Source organism: Camellia sinensis, chromosome 1 (genome assembly GCF_055761805.1).
Source record: "Camellia sinensis isolate YWXY chromosome 1, ASM5576180v1, whole genome shotgun sequence".
Taxonomy (NCBI): Eukaryota; Viridiplantae; Streptophyta; class Magnoliopsida; order Ericales; family Theaceae; genus Camellia; species Camellia sinensis.
The window spans coordinates 197,637,537-197,663,768 of NC_138961.1; the positions used below are offsets into that span (position 1 = coordinate 197,637,537).

Sequence of the window (26,232 nt, forward strand, 5' to 3'; positions counted from 1 at the left end):
TAGTCTTGTTTCTTGTCTATTAAAATTTGTATTACCTCGGTCTCGTTTCAGTGAGCCGTTTCTCTTCTCCTGCTTTGATGCTTTCGTTCCTGGCATGTCTTCTTTGGTTCTCGCATATTTCTCAATCCTGGCCATTAGCTCCTCCATACTTTTCATAAAAGTCTTTGCTAGTGAATTTTGAAGCATGTAGTCATCGTTCAGGCCATTCTTAAAAGATACGACCACCAACTCTTGGTTGCATCTTGGTATTCGATTAAACACCTCATAATACCTTTTGGCATAAGCCATGAGGCTTTCATCCTCGCCAATTCTCAGAGCCATTAGGAAGTTTACCCTCAACAGCTGCAGTTTGTTTGTAACAAACCTGGCCACAAACATCTTGACTAGGCCTTCTCAACTTTTTACATTTCCTTTCGACAACTTGTGAAACCAATCTGATGCGATTTCCCCAAAGGATGAGGGGAACACCTTGCAGAGCAACGGTTCGTTCCTGGTATACAGTGCCATTGAGTTCAAATATAAGTCGACGTGAAAGTTTGGATTGGACTTACCATCATATATCTGGAATCTCGGCATATGGAACCTTTTGGGGCCTCAAACCTATCTAGTTCTACAGAGAATGGCATCCTCGGCTTGACGAAGGATGTGACCTCGGCATTCTGCCTCTTCCTCTAGAGGTAGTCCTTTAGATCCTCCTTAGTCCGACCAGGAGCTCGGCTGTTAATGGATTTCAGCTTTTTTGGTGCACTGCTCCCAGTGTCATTATGAGTCCTCTTGGACTTCTCTTTATTCATTGTGTCAAAACAAAGTTCATTCCCCTGAACATGCCGATGTTCCTTAACGTAAGTTCCCTTGGTTTGAGGCGTCCTCTAAGACTCTTCTCTTGCTGATTCTGCTCGCCCGGCGTCCCGTGAAGGCCGATGTGAGCGTTCTTTTACTTTGTCATGCTGAGGAACTGCTGGGATTGCTTTTTGTCCCTCTTTCTGGGCATCATTCTTGGCCATTGGAATCGGCGTGTCCTCCAATGGAAACGGTGGCTGCATGATGTTGTTCTACATCATGAAGTTGACAACCGATTGTAGGTCTACCAACTTGTTTGCCATTCCCTTCATCTCACCATCCCTCTTCAGACATCTATCTTTCCATACCTAGAGGTCGCTTTCGTTGTAATACCCGCCTTGACATGTTTTCTTCGGTACGTCTCCCTCTTGGCCGACGTCCTTTTCCCTAGAATTCTGATCTCGAGGTCCTTTATTACAGTTCTCCTCCTCCATATTAGGATCAGCGTTCTTGCCATTACCACCAGGGATGTCGTCCCTGACTTTCTCTTTCTGCCCGTCGTTGGCCATCTATTCTCCTTACGTTCCCACAGACGGCGCCAAATTGTGGACGTTGATTTTTGACCACACAACCAAGCAGGAAAACTCAGCAGGAGAGCACCGGCAGAATAGATTAAGCTCGAACAACCTGGCATAGAAAGATTAGAATCCGGCAGTGATTCACCCACCCGGGGGCACTCCGACGATCAAGTCAGTAATTATCTCTCAAAGATAGCCAATAATGCTTAACTCACTAGACAAAGCATAAAAAACATACCTTAGACCCGCGAGAGTGCCTTACCTTTATAGCCAGCACTAACCTGATCCTTGTAGAAGCCTAGTTTTAATGGACTTTGGCTCAATGCTCATCTTAGACTCCCAGTTAGACAGAGATAAACTCTCTAAGAATTTTATTTTTATCCAGACTAAGGTCCTCCCCCATTCTAGGACTCTTGTCCTTTATCCGCTCATCTCAGATTCTGATATCTCCAAAGATAACTTCGACTTAGCCGAGATCATCTCGGTACGTGACCAAGCCACGGGGCACCTCGACTGACACGTCGGCGTCACCTTGGCCACGTGTTGTCATTCACAAAATATGTCCCCACAATAAATAAATTAAAACTTTCAACTTCAATTATCGTACAACATTTGTGTTTATATAATAATAGAAATACGGATAAATAATAGATAGATTAAAATTAATTATAAATATAGCTATATTTAAAAGGACATGGTTTTGAAAAATTATATTTTAAATTCCAAAATTTATTTTTTAATTTTCCATATAAAAAGATTTTAAATTTTAAATTACATATTTAAAAAAAAAAAAAAACAAACATATGAACTCATAGTGGAATAAGGAGAGAAGTACCATAAAGGAAGAGAGGAGCTGCACATAACAAACATAAATAAATAAAATAATTAACTAAAACCTTTAATAATTTTGAAAAAATAAATTAAAAATAATATTTTCTTTTTTTAGTTTTGAAAAATTATTAGTATATGCTTTTGAAGTAAATCTCATAATCTAGATTTGTTACGTTGGGCTTGTAACATAAATTTAATTATTTAGTCATTATGGTAACCCACATGATATGGTAATATGAATCATAGATTTAATAAGATTATAGTTTCATATCTTGAACCACAAGTTATTATCTGATTGGTCAATAGATTGAGTAGTTTCCAAATCTCCTACTTTGATGGGCAAGTGGAGTTATAGTTATATTAGGACCTCAAATCTCCTACTTTGATGGGCAAGTAGAGTTATAGTTATATTAGGAAACTGGTCCTCTCTCTACCTATAAAAGTATATTTCGATCACCCATCAATAATTCTGAATATAACGTATTCTAAAGAGGGTCAAGAGAGAAATTTTCTTCCACTAATATTGATATTAGTTTTACGTTCAATCAATTATGGATCACTTGAAGGTTTCACATAACTGATTCGGATATGTTATTTACTTTCCGCATTATGTTATTATTTGTGAAAATCATGATAGTTTACGATTTTGGTTTATGAAGGTTGTTATATCTTAACGCCATAAAATTATTTACATGTGGTATCAGAACTCATGTTTCAGAACATTATGATTTTTCGATAAGTACATATCAATTAATTTTGATTACAATTATGATTGTCTCAATCCAAAATTTTCAATTTGCTAAACATGATATGAAATTTAATATGTAACTCTTATGTTCCTACTTCAGATTGGATTGCTTATGGTATAAATTATATTTATATAATGAGTGATAACTCTTTGATGATGATAAACCGAATGTTTTAATATTTTGATAATTAAACACTATGAATGATTTAATTATCTTTATTTTGAGGAAAGGTTTAGTGGATAATGATCATTGTATTGTTTGATTTAGTAATGCCTACAGATATTCGTATTACATAATGAATCATTATTATTCATGTTTTGTTGAATTTTATATTATTAAATTTTTGTATGAGAAAATATATTAAAATTTTATTGTGATCTTTATAGTACCAAGCATATTGCTATTTAAAGATCTAATTGTAAACTTTAAAAAAATATTTTAGTATGATGTTATTACCACCATTATGCATAAGTTTGATTTTTGTGGGTGGTTTGATGAGGTTCAAAAGTATATATTCTTATGTGACATAGAATATGAATTGTATTAATATTTGTTTTCATATTATTCTTATGATTTAGTAATATGCATTATGATTGTAAGGATGAATAGTTGTGAATAAATTATTATTTATTCCATAATGTCCATGCAAAGTTTTTATTTTGATTTGAAATCTAAATTATGATACGATTGGTAGTTGCCAAAGTGACCTAATTAGAATGACACATAAATTTCAAATCAAATAATTGAAATTTAATACTCTTCTCAAGAATTAAAAAATAATGACTTTGCAAATCGCAATTCTTTAATTATAAAGATATTAGGTTGGCCAAAAGGTACACCACTTCTAAGTAATTATTGAATTGGAATATGATAGTTGATGGATATTCATAATTGATATTGGAATGATACCCAAAGATAACAGACGTACTTAATTATGAACATTTTATCAACTAATTCTATTGGTGAAATGGAATCACCATAATTGTTAAATAGTATGCCATTAAATTATCCCAAAGATAGATCACGGTGATACTATTTGTGATTGTTTAAGCATGTGTTTATCTTGACTAATTGTCAATTATTGATTACTTTTAGCATTTATGTAGTGAACATAAATTATTGATTAAAGTTTTATTTTGTTATATTTGTATACTTTGTTTGTTTCGATTTTAAATGAAAAAGATTTTTCAAAATGAATAGAATAAATTCAGTTTCATCTTCTTTTTTGTTTTTGATCAGTAGAATATTTCATTAATGAAAGCCAAAGCAGCATTTACAGGGATCCATCAAACCAAAACTTACACTAAACAAAGTAAAAATTTTGCAAGAAACACAAATGAGAGAAACTAAGAAAGTATTCAGACGCAGATCTTGTGCATGTGCTCCTACTGCAAAGCAGAACCGATCATAAGAGTTGGCAATAGAGCATGTTTGGAATAAAGCATAGATCTCAACCACAAAGTGGGTAAGTTTAATAAGCACTCACTGATGGACTCCCAAGAAACCAAACAAACAAACAAAGCACAAAGGAAATCAAAAACACAATACAAAAAAAACATAAATCCACACGCCAACTAACTTCCAACAGTGGCGGTTGCAGCAGATCTTGCGAGGATGAAGGCGGCAGATCTGGTAAGTCTATGACCAGAGTTGAAGCGAAGAGAAGAAACACCCCATAAAGGAAGGAGAGGATGGGAGTACAAAGCTTCCAAGTTATGGTTGCTAAACAAGAAAAGGAAAGAGAAAATGGGGGTAGGAAGAGGGGAGAGGAGGTCGAAGGCCGCCGGAATCCCCTCCTCCACCCCGAGAAAGCTGTTTGAAATTCAAGTTCAGTTTTATCGTTATGTTCTGAATTTTGACTTTGTATTATTGTTTGAGAAATTTACTGCTATTATGATTCAAGTAGTATAAAAGAAAGAAAAGACTTTTCATAAAGTATAAAAGGATCGAACAAATAAAGTTTATGTTTTTATGTGAATGAGTATAGCAAACATTAAGTTTTAACTTCCTTAAATTCATAATGCTAAATAACGTGAAAGAACGTTTTCAAACTGTTAATAAGTTTTTTTTTTGTTTTTTGTTGGGACACTTATGGTTAAGCTTACCAACATAAAGTTTGATTGTATGCATGAGATATATGAGCATGTCATTGAATTGTCTAACTTGACTGCTTAATTAAAGAATATTTGTGAATGAGTTTTTTTTCGTGCAATTTATTTTCAATTTAGATTTTATTGCTTTTAGTGAGAGTGTGGGTTGCATTAAGAAAAAGCAATTCAATCACATTAAGAAAAGTGCCACAAGATATACATGGCTTCGTTATACTACCCAAATAGACATTAATGTGCCCTTTTGACACTTCATGTTTGGTAAATAAAGTTATTTTATCACTTTTACAAATGAATTTTCATTTATAATTTTGTTTATTTATTGCATAAAAGATTTATAGTAAATGAACACCATTGAGGTGTACATTATTAAGGAAGAAAGGCAATTAAACAAAAATGTGAAAATCATAAAGATAGTGCAAAATACAAGTTTATTTGCTAAACTCTACGTAAGATATAATACTTGTGAATGCTTCAACAGAATGATGTAGCTGAAAAGTATTATTGTACTCTAATGAATATGGCTAAGAGTATGTTAAATAATTTCTAAATACCCATAACGTCGTGGATGTATATCGTTATGATCTATTGTTTTCATATAGAATCTGGTTCCTAGTAAGGTAGTTTCAAACACTCACTTTGAACTGTAAATAGAAAGAAAATCGAACTTAAGACACCTGCATGTTTGGAGTTGTCTACAAAATTAAAATTATTGATCCACATGAAAAGAAATTGGATTTTAGAATAATCAGTGGTTATTTTGTTGATTATCTTGAAAATTCAAAGGGTATTAGTTTTACTATCTTGGCCATAGTACAAGAATTGCAGAAACCGATAATATCAAATTCAATAAGAATGTTGAAATCAATGGGAGTGATAAATCATGAAATATGATTATTCAATAAGTTTGGGTACAAGTATTATTACTCATAATTTTGAAGGAAATTGTCGTTCTTATAGTTGTTAAACAACTTAATGTCTTAGAACAACAAATGAATAATCAATTACTCCATAATGTAATTATCACCAATGAAAAGTTGTAGAAAAACCACAAGAAATAATATTAAGAAGATCTCATAAAGTAAAGAGATATGTCACTTCGAATGATTATGTCGTATATCTATAACAATCTTATTATAATATTGGGATAAGTGAAGACTCGGTTTTAAGCCATAGAAAGTATTGATTCTACTAAATGAATTGATGTCATGAATGATGAGTTGAAATCAATGGACCAAAATGAAATTTGGGATTTCATTGAATTGCTTAAGGATACAAAAATATTTATTGTTCTAAGGGTAATATTAAATGATATAATGCTAGATATGTAGCCAAAGATTTTACTCAGAAAGTAGACATTGATTATAATGAGATATTCCATTTTCACTTGTATTTTAAAGGGCTGATTTAATAATCATTATGACATTAATAACTTATCATGATATTGAGTTGCATTAAATGTATGTGAAAATTAATTTTCTAAAAAAAAGTTTAGATGAAGAATTTTGTATAGATCAACTCAAAGTTTTTCTACGAAAATGAAAATGTGACTTGCAAACTTAAGAAATCAATTTGTGGACTTAAACCAGCTTTTTTAAAATTGTATCTTAAGTTTTATGATACTATTTTTCATTTGAATCTAAAGAAAACATTTTTTTATTAGTGTACACATCCAAAGATCAGTAGGAGCAAGTTTATATTTATGATTTTGTATGTTGATAATATTTTGCTTGTCAATAATGTACATGATTTATTGCATGAGTTAAGAAATTCCTCTTTAAGAACTTTGAAATGAAATATATTAATAAGACAACCTATGTGATAAAAATTGAAATATTTCTAGATGAATCACATGAATTGTTGAGATTGTTTCAGAAGATATATATTAAATGAAATATATTAATAAGACAACCTATGTGATAAAAATTGAAATATTTCTAGATGAATCACATGAATTGTTGAGACTGTTTCAGAAGATATATATATTAAAAGTTCTATAGAGATTCAGAATGAGAGAATATTCACATAAAGTTATCCATGTTTCGAAAGGAAATAAGTCCAGTATTATGCAAAAAAAAAAAAAAAATTATAAAATCAATTGGAATGGAAACTGAGAGGGAGATTTGCGCCGAACGACTGGCCAATCTATACCAACACTGAACATGGTGTTGGGCCTCAAAGGGAGAGCTTGGGGCGCTGAGACCAAATTGGATCCGTGTTGAGTGCGGCGAAACATCGAGTTAGGATTGATTGAGATACCCTTGGCCGAGCTGAGGTAGAACATGTTGTCAAACTGACCTTGGCCCACGTAGATTACAGTGTTGGGCCAAGCTTGGACGAGTAGGCCCACAGACCGGACTGAGGTTGTAGTTGACCGAGTTATAGGTGGACTTGAGGGTGTGGTGTGAGGCCGAGATGCCGAGCGATGTGTTTTGCGACTTGTCAACTTTGATGGATCAATTTGATTTTGCTCGGCTATGGCTGTCCATGCTGGAAATTTGTGTTAATGCATATAATAAGATAGTGGCATATGATAGTGGTGTTGGTGGTAGATAGTGGCATGTATAGAATATGATAGTGGTGTTGGTGGTAGATAGTGGCATGTATATAATATGATAGTGGTAGATAGTGGTAATATATAATATGTAAGTGGCATATAATGGGTTATAATGATGTTTGTAATATCTCCTATATAAGGAGTGTCATTTGGTCTTGTAAAATAAGAAGTTTTGAATATAACAGAAATATATTCCTTCTTCCTCATATTTTCGGAGTTCTTCTTCCTCATATTTTCTAAGTTGGTATCAGAGCTACAAAAAACACAGCAGCCCTAAAACCGTCATAGCCATGTCGGAAGTCACGTCCGAAACCACTTCAACCCCTACCGCTGCCATTCCGTTGAAAACATCAAACTCTCACTCTGTCCAAATCACCACCATCCGCCTAAATGGTGATAATTTTCTCCGCTGGTCACAATCTGTCCGGATGTATATCCGTGGGCAAGGAAAGATCGGTTACATCACTGGTGACAAGAAGGCTCCTGCTGTTAATGATCCGCTGTTCGACAGTTGGGACGCTGAAAACTCCATGGTTATGACATGGTTGGTCAATTCCATGGAGGAGGATATAAGCTCTAATTACATGTGCTATCCTACTGCACAAGAATTGTGGGATAATGTTAGTCAGATGTATTCTGACCTAGGAAATCAATCTCAAGTTTTCGAATTAACTTTGAAGTTGGGAGAGATTCGTCAAGGAGATGATTCCGTCACCAAATATTTCAATTCGTTGAAAAGGTTGTGGCAGGATCTTGACATCTTCAACACATACGAATGGAAATCGGTTGACGACTGCAACCACCACAAGAAAACTGTGGAAGACAGCCGTATTTACAAGTTTCTTGCCGGCCTCAACATTGAGTTCGATGAAGTGCGAGGAAGAATTATTGGCAGACCTCCTCTCCCATCCATTGGCGAAGTATTTGCCGAAGTCAGAAGGGAAGAGAGCCGAAGGAGCGTCATGCTTAAGAAAAAAGGTACTGGTGAATCAATTGAAATTTCTGCTTTAATTAGCGATGCTGCGGCCAACAAGGCTGCAAATTACCAGCGCAGGTTTGATGATAAGCCACGGGTCTGGTGTGATTTTTGCAACAAGCCTCGCCATACACGTGAAACGTGTTGGAAGATCCATGGCAAACCTGTCAACTGGAAAAGCAGCAAACAAGGAGAGAAGAATCGTGGCTTTCCTACCACTAATGAAGCCGATTCAGGTCCCTTCAACAAAGAGCAGATTGATCAACTCTTAAAGCTGATAAAATCCAACTCCTCATCCGGTACTCCTAGTGTTTTGTTGGCACAAACAGGTAGAAATCCTAAAGCCTTCTCTTGCCTAAACTTCTCTCCGTGGATCATAGATTCCGGTGCTTCCGATCACATGACTAGTTTTTCCCATTTATTTAGTACCTATTTCCCTTGTTCCGGTCATGACAAAATCAGAATAGCCGATGGTAGTTTTTCACCTATTGCAGGAAAAGGATTTATTAAACTAACTGAGAAAATTAATCTCAATGCTGTTCTTCACGTCCCCAACTTAGCCTGTAACCTTTTGTCTGTCAGTAAACTATCTAAGGATTCTAATTGTCGTGTTACATTTTTTGAATCCCATTGTGAATTTCAGGACCAGAACTCGGGGATGATGATTGGGCGTGCTAGGATGCTTGAAGGTCTTTACTACTTTGATGAAGTACCTGTTAGTAATAAAAAAGCTCAGAGCTTTAATAGTACTAGTTCAATCTCTGTTCGAGAAAAAATAATGCTATGGCACTACAGGCTAGGACATCCTAGTTTTCTTTATCTGAAACATTTATTTCCAGAATTATTTAAAGGGATTGATTGTTCTTCTTTTCATTGTGAAAGTTGCATTTTTGCAAAATTTCATCGCTCTACTTATTTGCCAAAACCTTACCAGGCTTCCAAACCTTTTTATTTGATTCATAGTGATGTTTGGGGCCCTTCTAAAATCACTACTCTTTCTGGTAAAAGATGGTTTGTTACATTTATTGATGACCATACCCGCTTATGTTGGATTTATTTGATGAATAAAAAATCTGACGTGAAAAATTTATTCACAAATTTTTACAATATGATTGAAAACCAATTTCAAACCAAAATTGGTATTTTACATTCTGATAATGGAACAGAATATTTCAATGAGCAGTTGGGTGAGTTTTTGGAAAAAAAGGGAATTTTTCATCAATCTACATGTCGGGATACCCCTCAACAAAATGGCATTGCAGAACGAAAAAATAAACATCTACTTGAAGTAGCACGTGCTATAATGTTTTACATGCATGTTCCTAAATATTTATGGGGTGAAGCAATTTTAACAGCCTCTTATTTGATAAACAGGATGCCTACAAAGGTGTTAACATACAAAACGCCTTTCGATTGTCTCAAAACTTTTTTTCCTGACACGAGGTTGTTTTCTGATTTACCCGCCAAAGTTTTTGGATGTACTGCCTATGTTCATGTTCCTAGTCAATTTCGTTCAAAACTTGACCCCCGTGCTATACAATGTGTTTTTTTGGGTTATTCCTCAAACAAAAAGGGGTATAAGTGTTTCGACCCTCAAACCAAGAAATTTCATGTGAGTATGGATGTGTCATTTGTGGAAACAAAATCCTATTTCCCCAACACTTCTCTTCAGGGGGAGACAAGTGGAGTAGAAGACCGTTTTTGGGATATTTCTATCCCGCTCCCCAATGTCATTTATCCTACACAAAAACCACATCTGTCTGATAATGATCACTTAGGAGAACCAAGTTCTATGGTGCCTAGTCAAGAAGATTCTTGTTTAGGGGGAGAAGTACTACAAAATGATCTAAATCCTGAGCTTCAGGTTTATACTAGGAAGCGATTTCATCTGAGGAATAATGACCCGAATGTCCATCCTAATGACCCGAATGTCCACCCGAGTTCTGGCATCGAAATTTTAGGTAATCCTATTCCTTCTATTTCCGACCTTGATGTTCCTATAGCAATTAGGAAAGGTGTCCGAAATTGCATTAAACATCGTATTGCAAATTACCTCTCCTATCAAAGACTGTCTAAAAACCATAGAGCTTTCACATCTAGGATTTCACACTTGTTTGTTCCAAGGAATATACAGGAAGCATTGGATGATCCGAATTGGAAATTAGCAGTCATGGAGGAGATGAATGCTTTAAGGAGAAGTGGTACTTGGGAGATAGTTGATCTACCCAAAGACAAGAAAACAGTTGGGTGTAAATGGGTGTTTACGATAAAATGTAACGCAGATGGAAGCGTTGAGAGATACAAGGCGAGACTGGTGGCTAAAGGCTTCACTCAAACTTATGGGATCGACTATCAGGAGACGTTTGCTCCTGTTGCTAAAATAAATTCCATCAGAGTACTGTTATCTCTTGCAGTAAATTCAGATTGGCCTCTACATCAACTTGACATTAAAAATGCATTTCTCAATGGTGATCTTGAAGAGGAGGTGTTCATGAGCCTACCGCCGGGATTTGAGCAGAGACTTGGAAGCGACAGAGTATGCAGATTGAACAAGTCATTATACGGACTCAAACAATCACCAAGAGCATGGTTTGAACGCTTTGGGAAGGCAGTTATCAGTTGTGGCTTCTCGCAGAGTCAAGCAGATCACACAATATTTTATAAACATTCAAAAAACAGTAAAATTGCAATTTTGATTGTTTATGTTGATGACATCATTTTAACTGGTAATGATGAAGCAGAGTTAGCAGCCCTCAAAGAGAAACTCGCAAAAGAATTTCACATTAAGGATCTGGGAGCCCTCAAGTATTTCCTCGGAATGGAATTTGCAAGATCCAAGGAAGGTATATTCGTTAATCAGAGAAAATATGTTCTTGATCTCCTTGGAGAAACAGGTATGCTTGGTTGTAAGATGGTGGAGACTCCGATCGAGCCTAACTTGAAGTTACAAGCTGCTAAGGCTGAAGAAGTCAAAGAGAGGGAACAATATCAGCGACTTGTCGGGAAATTGATTTACTTGTCTCATACGCGGCCTGATATTGCCTTTGCAGTCAGCATGGTAAGTCAGTTCATGCACTCACCAGGGGCAGAGCACTTTGAGGCCGTTTATAAGATCTTAAGATATTTGAAAGGAACTCCAGGGAGAGGCTTACTGTTCAAGAAACATGGACATCTTCAAGTTGAAGTATACACAGATGCAGACTGGGCAGGAAGTGTTACAGACAGGAGATCAACATCCGGATACTGCTCCTTTATAGGTGGGAACCTAGTTACATGGCGGAGTAAAAAACAGAATGTGGTAGCTAGAAGTAGTGCAGAAGCAGAGTTCAGAGCTGTTGCCCATGGAATCTGTGAAGTAATGTGGATTAAAAGAATTCTTGAAGAATTAAAGCTTTCTCACCCGACACCTATGAAGGTCTATTGTGACAACAAAGCAGCTATATCTATAGCTCATAATCCAGTTCTACATGATCGCACAAAACATATAGAAGTGGATAAACATTTCATCAAGGAGAAAATCAATGCTGGCATAATCTGTATGACCTACCTTCCAACAGGTGAACAATTAGCTGATGTGCTAACGAAGGGACTACACAAGAAGCAATTTGATAAGCTGACTAGCAAGCTGGCTATGGAAGATATCTTCAAACCAGCTTGAGGGGGAGTGCTGGAAATTTGTGTTAATGCATATAATAAGATAGTGGCATATGATAGTGGTGTTGGTGGTAGATAGTGGCATGTATAGAATATGATAGTGGTGTTGGTGGTAGATAGTGGCATGTATAGAATATGATAGTGGTGTTGGTGGTAGATAGTGGCATGTATATAATATGATAGTGGTAGATAGTGGTAATATATAATATGTAAGTGGCATATAATGGGTTATAATGATGTTTGTAATATCTCCTATATAAGGAGTGTCATTTGGTCTTGTAAAATAAGAAGTTTTGAATATAACAGAAATATATTCCTTCTTCCTCATATTTTCGGAGTTCTTCTTCCTCATATTTTCTAAGTCCATTATAATGTCTGTCTCTCAAGCAATAGCTCAGTTATGTAAGCTACCTAGACCAATGGTAAGAAGAGGGAAATCCACTTCTGGTATGTGTCAATACCATTTGGCGGTTCGACAAATACTGTTTGGAGGTTTTGGTCTCTACACGTATAAGAAAGGTAGAGGGGAGCACAGCCACCTGCCTAGAGAAGGACAACAGAGGTAGTGCGCCCATAATCTCTGAGGATGCATGGCCAGCCTTGAAAAGGAGGAGCAGGCAAACGTTAGTGGTAAGCAACTTGAAAGAATTTCCAACTCTATCACTCTTTCTCTACATTACTCTTAATATTCTTCTTCTCTCCCAAGTGTGTTGACTTGATTGTCGGAGGGTTTATCCAGCAGCACACCACCGGACAGCTCACCATTTCTCTATTCTCAGGTTAAGCAATGCTACGTGAAGCTTAGATTCAAGGAGTACAGAGAACGGAAGATATTTCTTTCCCGTACAATTGGCGCCGTCTGTGGGAACATTTTGACAGACAAACCTTGCTCTCCAAGCTATTTCAGTCGTTTCCCATGGTAAACAACGACGAAACACCGTTGTCCGTTGTCGACGGTATTACACCAGAGTCTGTCTAAAGGAGAGATGGCCCTTCCGCTATTCCGACCATGGCGGGCCTAGAGACCTCTTCCAGACGCGCACAAGACAAACGCGCAAGGAGCACTGAACATTCAAAAAGTCTCGAGGGTCACCGACGGCAAGGAGAATCACATGCTCAGCGCCTGGAGCACAAACTCAGAGACCAAGACGCCCTTATTCAGAAGATGGCGACTGAAATGAAGACGTTAAAGTGCCAAATCAAGGGGAAAGGTGTTGCTGGAGTGGGCGACCACGGTGAGCGCACCCCACCCCATCACTCTGGCAATCGTCACCAACATGGGACACCCTTTCTTTCTATCACCAAAAGCTATGGAGTTGGCAACTCTAACCCACCGGTGAAGAGATCTTACACGTGCGACAGCAGTTACCGTCTCTCGTGTCCGTCGACGACGTCGAGATACTCTTTCTTCGCCCGTTCGGGGGACCTGAGGGATGTGCTGGAGAAACGAGCTCGCCATAGAAAGACACAAAGATTGCCAACGCTGCAAAGGCTGAGTCCCTAAATCGATTGTAGTGAGGAAGTGGCCATACTAGTGCCTAGAATGGTGGCCCCAGCACCAATAGACAGAGAGCTAGCAAGACTTACCGCTACCCCACTATCCCTAGAGATCGAGAGCACACCACTCCCTACCAGATTCCACCAACCTAAGTTCACGTTGTACAACAGCAAGACGGATCCGTACATGCACGTTAGTCATTATCGGCAAATTATGGCTGGCCACCGGTGCAACGACGCCTTGATGTGTCTCATATTCCTTGTAAGTTTGGGAGAACTGGGCCTAAAGTGGTTCGAAAGGCTCCCGAGGGGGAGTATCGAGGGCTGGCAACAACTAGCGGAGGCCTTTGTCACCAAGTTCAAGACCAATACTCGAACACCGAAGGAGGTCGACCACCTCCTGAGCGTCAAGTTGGAGTCGAGTGGTTCTTTGAAGGCATATAATACCAAATATTGGGAAACCAATAATGAGATCCTCGATTGCCCCACCAATTTGGCGATCGCCCAATACAAGCGAGGTATACCAGTTAGGAATAGGCTACGAGGCTCGCTCACGATGCATCAGCCCCCAACCATGGAGTCCTTAACGCAGTGGATCAATGAGCACATCCGAGTTAAGGATGATGCTGCCACTACCGCCACAATCGAGAAGGCAAATTCAGTTATAGCGGACAGATGGGTGGCTGGAAAGGTTCACTCGGTGGGGCAGGAGGATAACCGCCCTAATAACTGAGCTAAAGACCAACATCGCGGTTCAAACCGCAATGACAGAAACAAAAGCTGCGGAAATGACCCAGCTAACGCTCCTCGCAGCGAAGAGGAAGATACCAAGAGGAAGTTAAAGGTACGAACTGGCATCACCACTATCTTAAAGATCCCAATTTATCGCATCCTCAGTGAAATCCAAGGTGAGCCATACGTGTATTGGCCAGCCAAATTGGGAGACACGCAGAGAGACTTCAAGTCGAGATACCGCTGCACCTTCCATGAAAAAATGGGGCACCGAATGAAGGGCTTCGTGCCGCTCAAACAACACTTGGATGAGCTAGTTGCGGCTGGGCACTTGGATCAATACATTGACAGGAGTATGAGGGCCGCTCCACAAGGGCAGGCCGAGCCAAATGGCTTTGTCATCCTAGATGCAGCACCCCAAGGAGTAAACAATGTTATTCACAGAATCATCAAACCAGCGCGGGTTTGCGAGCTGAGGGAGATGATCAAGAAGACCAAGCACATAAGGGAAATGTTCTCTGTTCAGCCTGCCATGAAGAAATGGAAGATTGAGATAAAAGACGTCTTAACTTTTTCAAGCAAGGACTTGGAAAGAATTCAAACGCCTCATAATGACGCCTTAGTTATGACTTTTCGCATCAAAGACTTCGACATCAAAATGATATTGATTGACCAGGGGAGTTCGGTCGAGATCATAAACTACGATGCATTCAAGCAAATGAAGTTGGAGGACAAAGACCTGGCTCCAGCAACGTCTCCTTTGGTCGGCTTTAACTCGCAACCGGAATGGTCGATCGGAAAGATCATATTGCCAGTCAAGGCTGGGTCAATCACAAAACAAGTTGAGTTTTGGGTGCTGAAAGTCCTATCAACCTGCAACTTGATCTTGGGAAGGGGCTGGTTGCACGCCATGCAAGCAGTAGCATCGACTTATCACCAGGTCATGCGCTTTCCTGCACTAGCCGGGCCAGTAGAAGAGGTTTGGGGGGACCAAGTAATGGCAAAGCAATGCTTCGTAGCGATAAATGGCAGTCGGGCTGCCAAAAGCGCCATCCAAATAATAGAAGGGCCAGAAGGAAAAGAGGTCCTGGAAGGTGTGGGAAGAAAAGCCGAAGACAAATCGGTTAAAGACATGGTGGAAGTGCGCATTGATGAGAATGACCCGAACAAATTCTTCCTTTCGGGATCATTTTTGTCCAGTGCCGAGCGGCTGGATTACGCGAATTTTTTGTTTCCAACATCGAAGCCTTTGCGTAGACGCCTTACGATATGCCTAGTGTCGATCCTAGCTTCATCTGCCACCAATTAAATGTCTTTCCCAACACATGACCGGTCATTCAAAGAACTCGGCGCTCGGTCTTGCACCATGCCGAGGTAGTAGCAGAGGAGGTCAAAAACTTATTGGAAGCTAGGGCAATAGAAGAAGTGTAATACCCTAGATGGATCTCTAATACGGTGGTAATACCAAAGAAAAATGGGAAATGGCAAGTATGCATTGATTACAAGATGGTCAACCGTGCCTGCCCAAAGGATAGTTTTCCATTACCAAGAATCGACCAGCTGGTGGACCTTACTGCTAGACACCAAAGGTTCAGTTTTTTAGATGCATATTGCGACAACCACCAAATAGCCATGTACGAACCAGACAGAGAGATCACATTGTTACCACACCCAGGGGCCTGTACTGCTACAAGGTCATGCCCTTTGGCCTCAAGAACGCCGGGGCGACTTTTCAAAAAATGGTGACCAAAATGTTTGTCCCTCTGTTAGGCCGTACTATGGAGGCTTACATTGACGACATGGTGGTGAAGAGCAAAGACAAGTCTCAGCATCTCATCGACCTAGCTAAAATTTTCACTATCCTCAAATACCACAAGTTGCTATTGAATGCATCCAAGTGTGCTTTTGGGGTGAGAATTGGAAATTTTTGGGGCTTTTTAGTTACCAACTGGGGAATTGAGGCCGACCCTTCACAGATTAGGGAAATTCAAGAGCTAGAATGACCAAATTCAATAAAGGACGTGCAACATGATGCTAGAATGGCAGCCGCACTGAACATATTTATCAGTCGGTCATCAGATCATTGTAGACCCTTTTTCAAGACTTTGAAAGCCAAGTTTTTCCGGGATGAAGAGTGCAACCACGCATTGGCAGATCTAAAGGATTATCTCACCTCGGCCCCAATCCTGGTCACCCCAAGGCCAGACGAAGAGTTATATCTCTATTTGGCTGTTTTTCAGCACGCGGTTCTCGTCCATGCTGAGGGAATTCAGCACCTACATTGCTCCCGACTGAATCGAGATATCTTCCGCTTGAAAAATTGGCTCTAGCTCTCATGATGGCCTCCAGGAAGTTGGCGCATTATTTTCATGCCCACACAATAGTAGTGTTGATCGAATTTTCACTCAAGGTGCTCTTTGAGAAGGCAGACTTCACTAGCAGATTTTTGAATTGCGTCGTAGAGCTGGAACAATACGACATCAAGTTCCACCTGCGCACAACTATCAAAGCTCAAGCCCTTACTAACTTCGTGGTGGAATTTGCCCCTGGCACACACCCTGTTTGCCCTGTTGATTTGGCTAGCGCGAACTTGGCGTAACCTATGGCTTCAATAGCAGAAAAAGATGGTGAGAAACAAGTAATAGAGCAGCAAAAAGATACCGGTCTAGCGATGGAAGAGCAGGTCGGCTTACTAACCAACCTAACAATTGGGCTAGCGAAGCAAGAGAAAGCCGACTTGCCGTTTGGCCCAATGAATACCCATACGGGTAAACTGCGCACGGAACCAGCCAGTGCCTAGGATTTGAGAAACTCCCAAAAGCCCTCTGATTGCTGGAAGTTGTTCATTAATGAGATGTGGAAGCTTTTCATTGATGGGGGCCTCTAACAGACACGGCGCCGGGCTGGGGGTCGTGTTGACATCGCTAGATGGGTTGACCATTGAACATGCTATCACACTTGGTTTCCCGGCATCCAACAATGAGGCGGAGTATGAAAACCTCCTCACTAGACTAAAGAATCCTTTAAGAATGAAGGCATCAAAGCTTATGGTATTCAGCGACTCCAAGCTGGTGGTCAATCAAGTCTTTAGAGAGTATGAGACCAATGATGAAAGGATGACCAAGTATCAAGCGCTGGTTTATGCAGAAGTCAAAAAGTTTGCCGTGATAAGAGCGGAGCATATTAACCGCAAAGAAAACAACCAAACCGACAAATTGGTTGGCCTAGCATCTATGCAGACGACTTTTTTCAATCCGTTGATAATAGAATTCTTGCCCCGACCAAACATTGAGGAACCAGAGGCGTTCGAGGTACTCTGCACGGACTTGGGACCGTCCTGGATGAATCCAATCTTCACCTTTCTAAAAGATCAAATTCTGCCCACTAAAAAGAAGGAAGCCAACAAGATCAGGGCCAAGTCAGAACGATTCTAGCTGTCTCCTTCTGGCGCCTTATACAAGAAGTCTTTTACTGAGCCATACCTGAAATGTGTCCACCCCAACAAGGTTGAAGCTTTCCTCTTTGAGATTCATGAGGGCATCTGTGGAAGCCATATCGGGGGCAGATCTTTGGCATACCGAGCTATCTCCCAGGGTTATTGGTGGTCATGCATGCAGGCTGACGTGCAGAAATATGTTTGCAAATGCGAAAAATGTCAAAAATTTGCTCACCAAATCCACCAGCCGGCCAGAGAGTTACTCCCTCTAACAAGTCCTTGGCCATTTGCATTTTAGGGGCTGGACATTGTTGGACCGCCTCCAATCGCTCTAGGCAACCGCAAATTTTTCATCGCTAATACTGACCATTTCACTATGTGGGTAGAAGTCGAGCCATTGGCCACCATCAAGGAGAAAGATGTAAAGAAGTTTGTCTGGCAGAACGTCATCACTCGCTTCGGTATCCCGAAAGCCCTCATTTCGAATAATGGCACACAGTTCGACGAAAAACTCTTTCACAGATTTTACGAGGAGTTAAAGATTAAGTTTTACAACTTTACACCGGCCTACCCTCAATCAAATGGTCAAGCCGAAGCCTTAAACAAAACTATCTTGGACAGGCTGAAGAAGCGATTAGAAAGGGCCAAAAGGTGGTGGGCTAAAGAACTCCCCAACGTGCTTTGGACATACCGCACTACGCCAAGACGCTCGACTGGAGAAACTCCGTTTGCCTTGGCTTATGGCATGAAGGCGGTCATACTATTGGAAATTGACATGCCAACCATCCAATCTGAAAGTTTTGAACCAGACTCAAATAATGAGGCTGTAGCCCTAGAGCTGGACCTAATTGAAGAAAGAAGGGAACAGACACTAATTCACATTGCGGCCTACCAACAAGAGCTCTCCAAGAAAAATAACAAGATCGTGCATCCTAAGCTATTCAAGATAGGAGATTGGGTCTTAAGGAAGGTGATGGGAAAAACAGTAGTCCCTGGAGAGGGCAAGTTAGGAGCAAATTGGGAAAGGCCGTACAAGATAACCGGCCTTGCTGGCAAAAAGGCATACCACCTGGAAGACTTAGACGGTAAAGCTGTCCAAAGACCTTGGAATGCGGCCAACCTCAAGCTATTTTACTTTTGAAATGTAACATTTTCTCCTTTATTTTTTGAAACCTGGCCTTTTGCCAATGGATGTAATATGTGATGTGGAATAGAAAATGGCCACTTCTTTCTCTTATGCTATGCGTTTCTGTACAAAAAGTATTAAGCTTCGGTGAGTACGAGGGGCAATGCCCAAATCGGGCTAACTTTACTTGCTCACCATTTCCGAGCTGATTTTGTCCACCTGAGGAAAAAGTTGGTGTTTTGCCCAACTTGTATTGAAACTAAGCTGACCTTGCTTGCCTGGTCAAATAGTTGGTGTTGTGCTCAACGAATGTCTTAAACCGAGCTGAGTTTTGCTCGTTAAAAATGTTTGATTCCCCGAGCTAATTTTGCTCGTTAAACCGAGCTGATTTCGATCGCCTTAAATTGAGTTTGCGATTTGTCCAACTCCTAGGTTGTTTTTACTCTCGAACCGATTTTTACCCTTGAACCGAGCTAATTTCGTTCGTTAAAAATGTTTGCGTTCCCGAGCTGATATTGCTAGTTTGCCTGAGCTGATTCACTCGCCTTGAAACAAGTTTGCAATTTGTCCAGCTCATGGGTTGTTTTTACCTCCACCAAGCTGAATTTACTCACCTGTAAGGCAGCTATGCTTCCCCAATTTTGAAATGAAACTTTACATTTGTGCGCATTTGAAAAGAAATCAGCTAGGCCAAATAGGGATCATCACAATTGGAATACTACGAGAAGATCTTTATCTTGGCTGCATGCAGATTCAATTTGATGTTGTGATACCGAATAATTATCTTGGCCAAATTAAAGAAAATGACAACAACAAGGCAGCCAAAAAGTTCAAATACATGGCAAGCAAAAAGTTCATCATTTTTCATCCATGACAAAGTTCGATTACAAAAGTAAGGTTCGTAGCCCGGTTACAAAAAAAAAAAAGAAAAAAGAAAAAGATCAATCCAGTTCCACGATGTTGGCTTGGTCGGTCACTTCATTTTCAGCATCTCCTTCACCCATGTCGGGCACCGGATTCTTCTCCTGCTCGGGCTCTTCTTTGGCTTGGCAGCCTCTTTCTTTAGAAACCTCAGAAGGGTGGTTTTGATCAGCGTGTTGCATAGTGAAAGCATTTGCCGCAGCTGCCTATTTTGCCTCTTCTATCAGCTTCTATTGCACGGCATTGGCGTACGCTTGCATGTGGACCGGAATGAAGGCGGTTGGAGGATTTTTGAACATATCAGAGTCTTGCCCAAAGCCAAGTTTTTCCACGGCAGCTTTCCAGCCGCATTAGAAAAAGATGTCCTTGGTTCCCTCGACTTGCAGTTCGTAGGCTTTTTCACCCTCCGTATAGCCACAATCTTCAGAGTCGTCAACTTGTTTCTCCAGCTCGGCCTTATGCGCTACCCGCAGCTTGCGCAGCTCGACAATATATCTGGTTTTGATCGCCTACAGCGCATTTTGTTTGTCCTCATCCACCCTTGCCAGCCACTCTACGAGCTAGTTGCACTCGACCACTGCCACCTCTTATGCAGTCTTCAACTTTTCCAGTTCGGCCGTTTTTGTTTTATTATCTGCGATGGCCTCCTGCAGACTCTGCTAGACAAAAATCATGCGTTCATGAGCAAGATAGTTTTTCTGCATGGCTCGCAAAAGGGTAGTAGTTAGTACAGGGAACCGATCAATAACTTGTAAAAAAAAAAACTTGATTGCTTACCAGAATGATTGACTTTGCCGCCGATCGAAGGACTTTTAGATCGTACAGTTCCTTATGCTTCTTCATGTCCGCAGGGAAGAGTAAACCCTTGGTCATGTTGAAGCCAAGCGAATGGTCCTTGTCGGCATATATAGAGTCCGCTACTGTCACAGCTCGGCCCTTGTATTTTAGTTCGGATGACCAGATTTGAGGGGTAGTGGAATGGGTGGATTGCCCAACAAACAATTGTTCAGTCAGTTCTCCCTGTTCAGCCAATGGTAACTTGGCTAAATCTTCAACGACCAGACGCTGCTCAGTTTGTCCCCGCCTTGGCCTTTTCTTTAATCGACTAGGAGCTTGCTCGCTAGCAAGGGCTAGCACTGGCCCTTTGTCTAACACGGTTGGCATGGAGGATTAACCTCCAGCAGCTTTTGCCAGCTGGGAATCGCTTGTCTCTCCCATAATCATTGATTTTATGGCTCGAATTTTACCCATTTCTTCATCTGCTATTAGAGGTACGAGTCTAATCGGTGGGAGAGTTGGATCTGGCTCAGGAGAAGGAGCGTGAAGAAAATCGGTGACCCGGGTCTTGCGCGGTGCAGTGCATCTGTAACTCGATTGGTATTCGAGCAGTTTTTGTGCTTCTCTTTCTTTGACCGGGTGCCGAAGAGCAACCCATATAGCCTCTCGATTAACATTGGAATAATCTTCCGTCAAGAGTTTGTAATCTGCGAAAATAAAACCCATATAGCCTTTCGATTAACATTGGAATAATCTTCCACCAAGAGTTTGTAATCTGCGAAAATAAAACAAGGGTTAGATTGGCAAAGTCAAATCAAATCTGAACAATTAAACCGTGCTACGATGCTCACCAGCGCTCCCAAAATTTTTTCTTATATACCAGCCCGGTATAGGTGCTTCAGTATCTTCGTAATTTCTAATTACCCACAAAAAGTCATCATCGTTCACCTCTTTATCAAGGTTACCCTCTACGAGCTTTGCTCGGCTCTTTCTAACCTTCAGGTACCAGCAGAAGCCGCATTTATTCTTACTAAGTGAATATTTGTGGAATATCTCGGCAATACCGAGATTCAGGTCGAGTATTCGATTCAGTGCAGCCATGCCGTTTATTATTTTGTATGTATTATTGGAGACTTGGATGGGACACAGCCTAGTCTGCCTAAAAAATTCGCAGACTAGGGGTTGGACCAGGAAGCGCAAACCGCCTTCCACAATAGACACGACTGTGAAGGGGCATTTGTCCAGTTTGCCACAGGGAGTGTCTCTCTTCTTGGCCAACTCCAGGTGGACATCATCTAGAATGTTGTACTCTCTATGGAACTCTGCCATTACCCTAGGAGAGCTGACCATAAAAATGGTATTTCCCCATCTATCCTGGTTTTATTTGGTAGAATGAATTGACTATAGCTCGATCAAAATTGAGCTGCTCAGGTTATTATTTGCTCAACCTTTAAGCCTTACCGATGTGATGTTGATGTGTGCCTGGTCGGTCCTAGTTCTACATTATTAAAAATAAGTTCAAGTGTTAGCACAGCAATTAGTGCACGGCTCTCAAAAGCTTTTACATGCTAAACGTTGACACGGTTTGGGTTTTAGATAGGTCGTGAAACCTAACATGTTAGGCCAGTTTTTGGCCAAGTCCTAATTGCTTGGCATTTATCTCGGCTAGATGATCCACTAAGTTTCCAACGCAGATGCCATCGCTTGGAAGGTCCACAAACCACTTTCAGTTCAGCTCAATCCTATTTGAGGATCTAGATTGGGACCTAGCTCGGTTTTGTCAGAAATCAATTTGTTCATCTTAAATTCGAGCCTACACACAGAAGCTAAAAAAGACAAGGGGCACGATGGCGCCATGTGTGTTCTGGGTTTCAGTTTTGCTTAACTTCTACAGATGCCTATGATTTTGCCCCATAAGAGGAGCATTGGCAGCATATCAACGGTCCCAAACGAAGAAGGAAAATAAAGAACATGAAGAACACAAAAATGGTGATGAAAATAAGAGGGACTTACAGATTTGAGTACTAAATCAAGCTCCAATCTACCTCGACCTTCGCTGTGATGCTCGTTAAGATGGAAAATGCTGGAAATGGTACAAGCGAGAGCGACAATAGTGACGACAAAGCAGAGAGGGCAGAGACTCAAAGGGTTTAGGGTTTTGTTCGAGGAAGATGATTAGTGATAAGAGGGGAGGGGCAGACCTTTCATATATATGAATAATGCGAAAGGGCGCCAACTTTTTGAATTTTGGAGATAATGGCACAACTGTAGGATTGCACGGAACCAGTCAGGGAAGGCCACGTGGCATTGAAAAGATGATTTGTCAATACGGCTGATTGATCAATGACAAAACAACTGACGCAAGCCTCAATGACCGACCAAATCAGATAGCTCGGTCAGAATAGTAATCCTAATCACGCTCGGCTCGGATGAGATTAAGGGGTAATTGAGAGGGAGATTTGCGTCGAACGACTGGCCGATCTATACCAACATTGAACATGGTGTTAGGCCTCAAAAGGAGAGTTTGGGGCGTTAAGACCAAATTGGATCCGTGCTGAGTGCAGCAGAACATCGAGTTAGGATTAACCGAGATAAACTTGGCCGAGCTGAGGCAGAGCACGTTGTCAAACTGACCTTGGCTCATGTATATTACGGTGTTGGGCCGGGCTTGGACGAGCAGGCCCACAGACCGGACTGAGGTTGTATTTGACCGAGTTATAGATGTCTCGGACTGCGAATGTAGAGATAGATGACCCTTGAGGGCGTGGTGTGAGGCCGAGATGCCGAGCGGCGCGTTCCGCGACTTGTTGGCTTTGATGGATCGGTTTGATTTTTCTCGGCTATGGCTGTCCATTATAATGTCTATCTCTCAAGCAAGCTCGGTTATGTAAGCTACCTAGACCAATGGTAAGAAGAGGGAAATCCACTCCTGGTATGCATCAATACTGTTTGGCGGCTCGACAAATACTGTTTGGAGGTTTTGGTCTCTATATGTATAAGAAAGGTAGAGGGAAGCACAACCACTTGCCTAGAGAAGGACAACAGAGGTAATGTATCCACAATCTCTAAGGCTGCATGGCTAGCCTTGAAAAGGAGGAGCTCATAGACGTTAGTGGTAAGCAACTTGAAAGAATTTCTAACTCTCTCTCTCTCTCTCTCTCTCTCTCTCTCTACAATGCTCTCTACATTCTTCTTCTCTCCCAAGTGTGCTGACTTGATCGTCGGAGGGTTTATCCAGCAGCACACAGCTGGGCAGCTCACCGTTTCTCTGTTCTCAGGTTAAGCAATGCTACGTGAAGCTTGGATTCAAGGAGTACGGAGAACGGAAGATATTTCCTTCCCACATAGAAACGATTCTTTATACATTTATTGTAAGAAGCTTAATGCTCAAATAAGGAAGTGATCAGGTAATCATAAGAAATAAAAAATTACTTGCTCACATTTATGATATCTGATAATCTTGAATTGATTGGTTACTTAGATTCAGACTTTAAAGGATGCATTGATAGTAAAAAGTTCACTTTTGATTATTTGTTCTTAGTATGTGAACTATAATAAATATCTCCTATAAAAATGGAATTTGTGGTGTGCTTTGAGACCACAATTCATGAATTGTTATTGCGGAACTTTATCTCAAGACTTAGAATTGTCGACTTTTGTTGCCCAGTTGTTGAGAATTTATTGTGATAATTTCGCAATTATTTTATTTTCTTAGAATGACAAGTATTCTAATGATGTTAAACACATAGAATTAAAATACTTTGTCGTTAAAGAAGAATTTTAGAAACATAAAGTACCAATAAAACACTTAAGTACATAACTTTAAGTGCAGATCTATTGATGAAGGGAATACTCTTAAAGACAATTAAAAAACTTGCCAATTGAATGGGTCTTGAATGTAATCCATAACAATTGTTTATGATTGATTGTGTTAGTTGACACATTGAGATCTCATTAACTATGTTTCTGATATATTTCCTGTTATGAATGGCGTACGTACATATATGAGAATGAAATAATTATAACAGAAATAGTCTTTGATAAAAAGACATTATTGGACCTTTTAAATACACTCCTCTCTTAAGGACTATATTAAACTAGTTGCTAGTGTTGTAATACATGGAAGGGACTATATCGCACTATTGGTGTAGAACCACTATGACTCACATTAGTGAACTATTTAATTATAGTATTATGATGATAACCAAATTAAAGTAAGGCTGGATGTGATTTATTGCGCGCCTAATGTTTACCTTATTAAATCTTGATGTATGTTATCATATGAGCCAAGTGGGAGAATGTAAGACTAAATTTAATTACTTAGTCATTATGATAACCCACATGATATAGCAATATGAATTATAGATTTAATAAGATTATAGTGTCATATCTTGAACCACAGGTTATTATCTGATTGGTCAATAGATAGAGTAGTTTCCAAATCTCTTACTTTGATGAGCAAGTGGAGTTATAGTTATATTAGGAAACTGGTCCTCTCTTTCTACCTATAAAAGTATATTTAGACCACTCATCAATAATTCTGAATTTAATGTATTCTAAATAGGGTCAAGAGAGAAATCTTTTTCCACTAATATTGATATTAGGTTTACTTTCAATCAATTATGGATCACTCGAAGGTTTCGCATAACTAATCCAAATATGTTATTTATTTTTCGCATTATGTTATTATTTGTGAAAATCATGATAATTCACTATTTTACATTATAAAAATTGTTATATACGTAACACCATAAAATTATTATATACGTAACACCATAAAATTATTTATAGGGCTTTCTTAGTTTACTAGTTGAGCCTTGTCCATCAAATTTTCATGGACCCAAAACCTTGTTGTATTTTTTTCTCCCCACCACCACCAGATATTTATATGATACTTTTTGTAATATTTTTTTTTTGTTTCTTATTTATTTGATATTCACTTTCTATAGAACCTTGGAAAATACTTTCATTCTAAATAACAAGTAAATAAAATTTCAAATATTTTTAAGGAACGCTTTTTTTTTGTTGGTTCACCACCCCATCTAACACTAGACCACTATGTATAGTCTTATGTGTCAATTTAATCATTGTAATGTTAATTATATCAATTTTATTCGTAAATTTTTTTCATGTGGTATTAATTTAGTTTAACTGATAACATCCATCAAAAAATTAGATAAAAATCAATGGCAATGTCCAATAAAAAAGAATGAACCATTTTTTATTAAAAAAAAGTGAATGGACTTTTTTATCTCTTAATTTCCTCTTTTGACAACATCTAAAAAGGTCAGCTTATTAGTTTATTTGGATTACGTTATCTCTCAACTTTTATGCAAGCCTTTACGTAATAAGCAAAAAATACATCTTATAAGCCATATCCAAAACAACCCATCTAATTTATAAAAAGGCATTATCAAATTGTGCTAAATTGACACAATGTGAAAAAATTGAAAGATAAAATTGATACAATTAAAAATATAAGAACCAAATTGATACAAAAAGCAAACATC

General features: G+C 39.4%; 2 protein-coding genes across 2 annotated transcripts; both read left to right on the plus strand.

Annotated features, from left to right (window-relative positions):
• The first annotated feature begins 13,776 nt into the window (after positions 1-13,776).
• On the plus strand, positions 13,777-14,463 carry LOC114301741 (uncharacterized). Its single transcript, XM_082918690.1, has one exon. The coding sequence runs from the start codon at positions 13,777-13,779 to the stop codon at positions 14,461-14,463; it is 687 nt and encodes a 228-aa protein (XP_082774816.1).
• Positions 14,464-14,724: 261 nt separating this feature from the next.
• Positions 14,725-15,771, plus strand: LOC114301740 (uncharacterized). The gene has a single exon (XM_028246708.2). The coding sequence runs from the start codon at positions 14,725-14,727 to the stop codon at positions 15,769-15,771; it is 1,047 nt and encodes a 348-aa protein (XP_028102509.2).
• The last annotated feature ends 10,461 nt before the right edge of the window (positions 15,772-26,232 follow it).

What these genes read in the sequence shown, in the direction of transcription:
- LOC114301741 (XM_082918690.1), top strand. Translation starts at nt 13,777, where the DNA reads ATGGTGGCCCCAGCACCAATAGACAGAGAGCTAGCAAGACTTACCGCT.
- LOC114301740 (XM_028246708.2), top strand. Translation starts at nt 14,725, where the DNA reads ATGGGGCACCGAATGAAGGGCTTCGTGCCGCTCAAACAACACTTGGAT.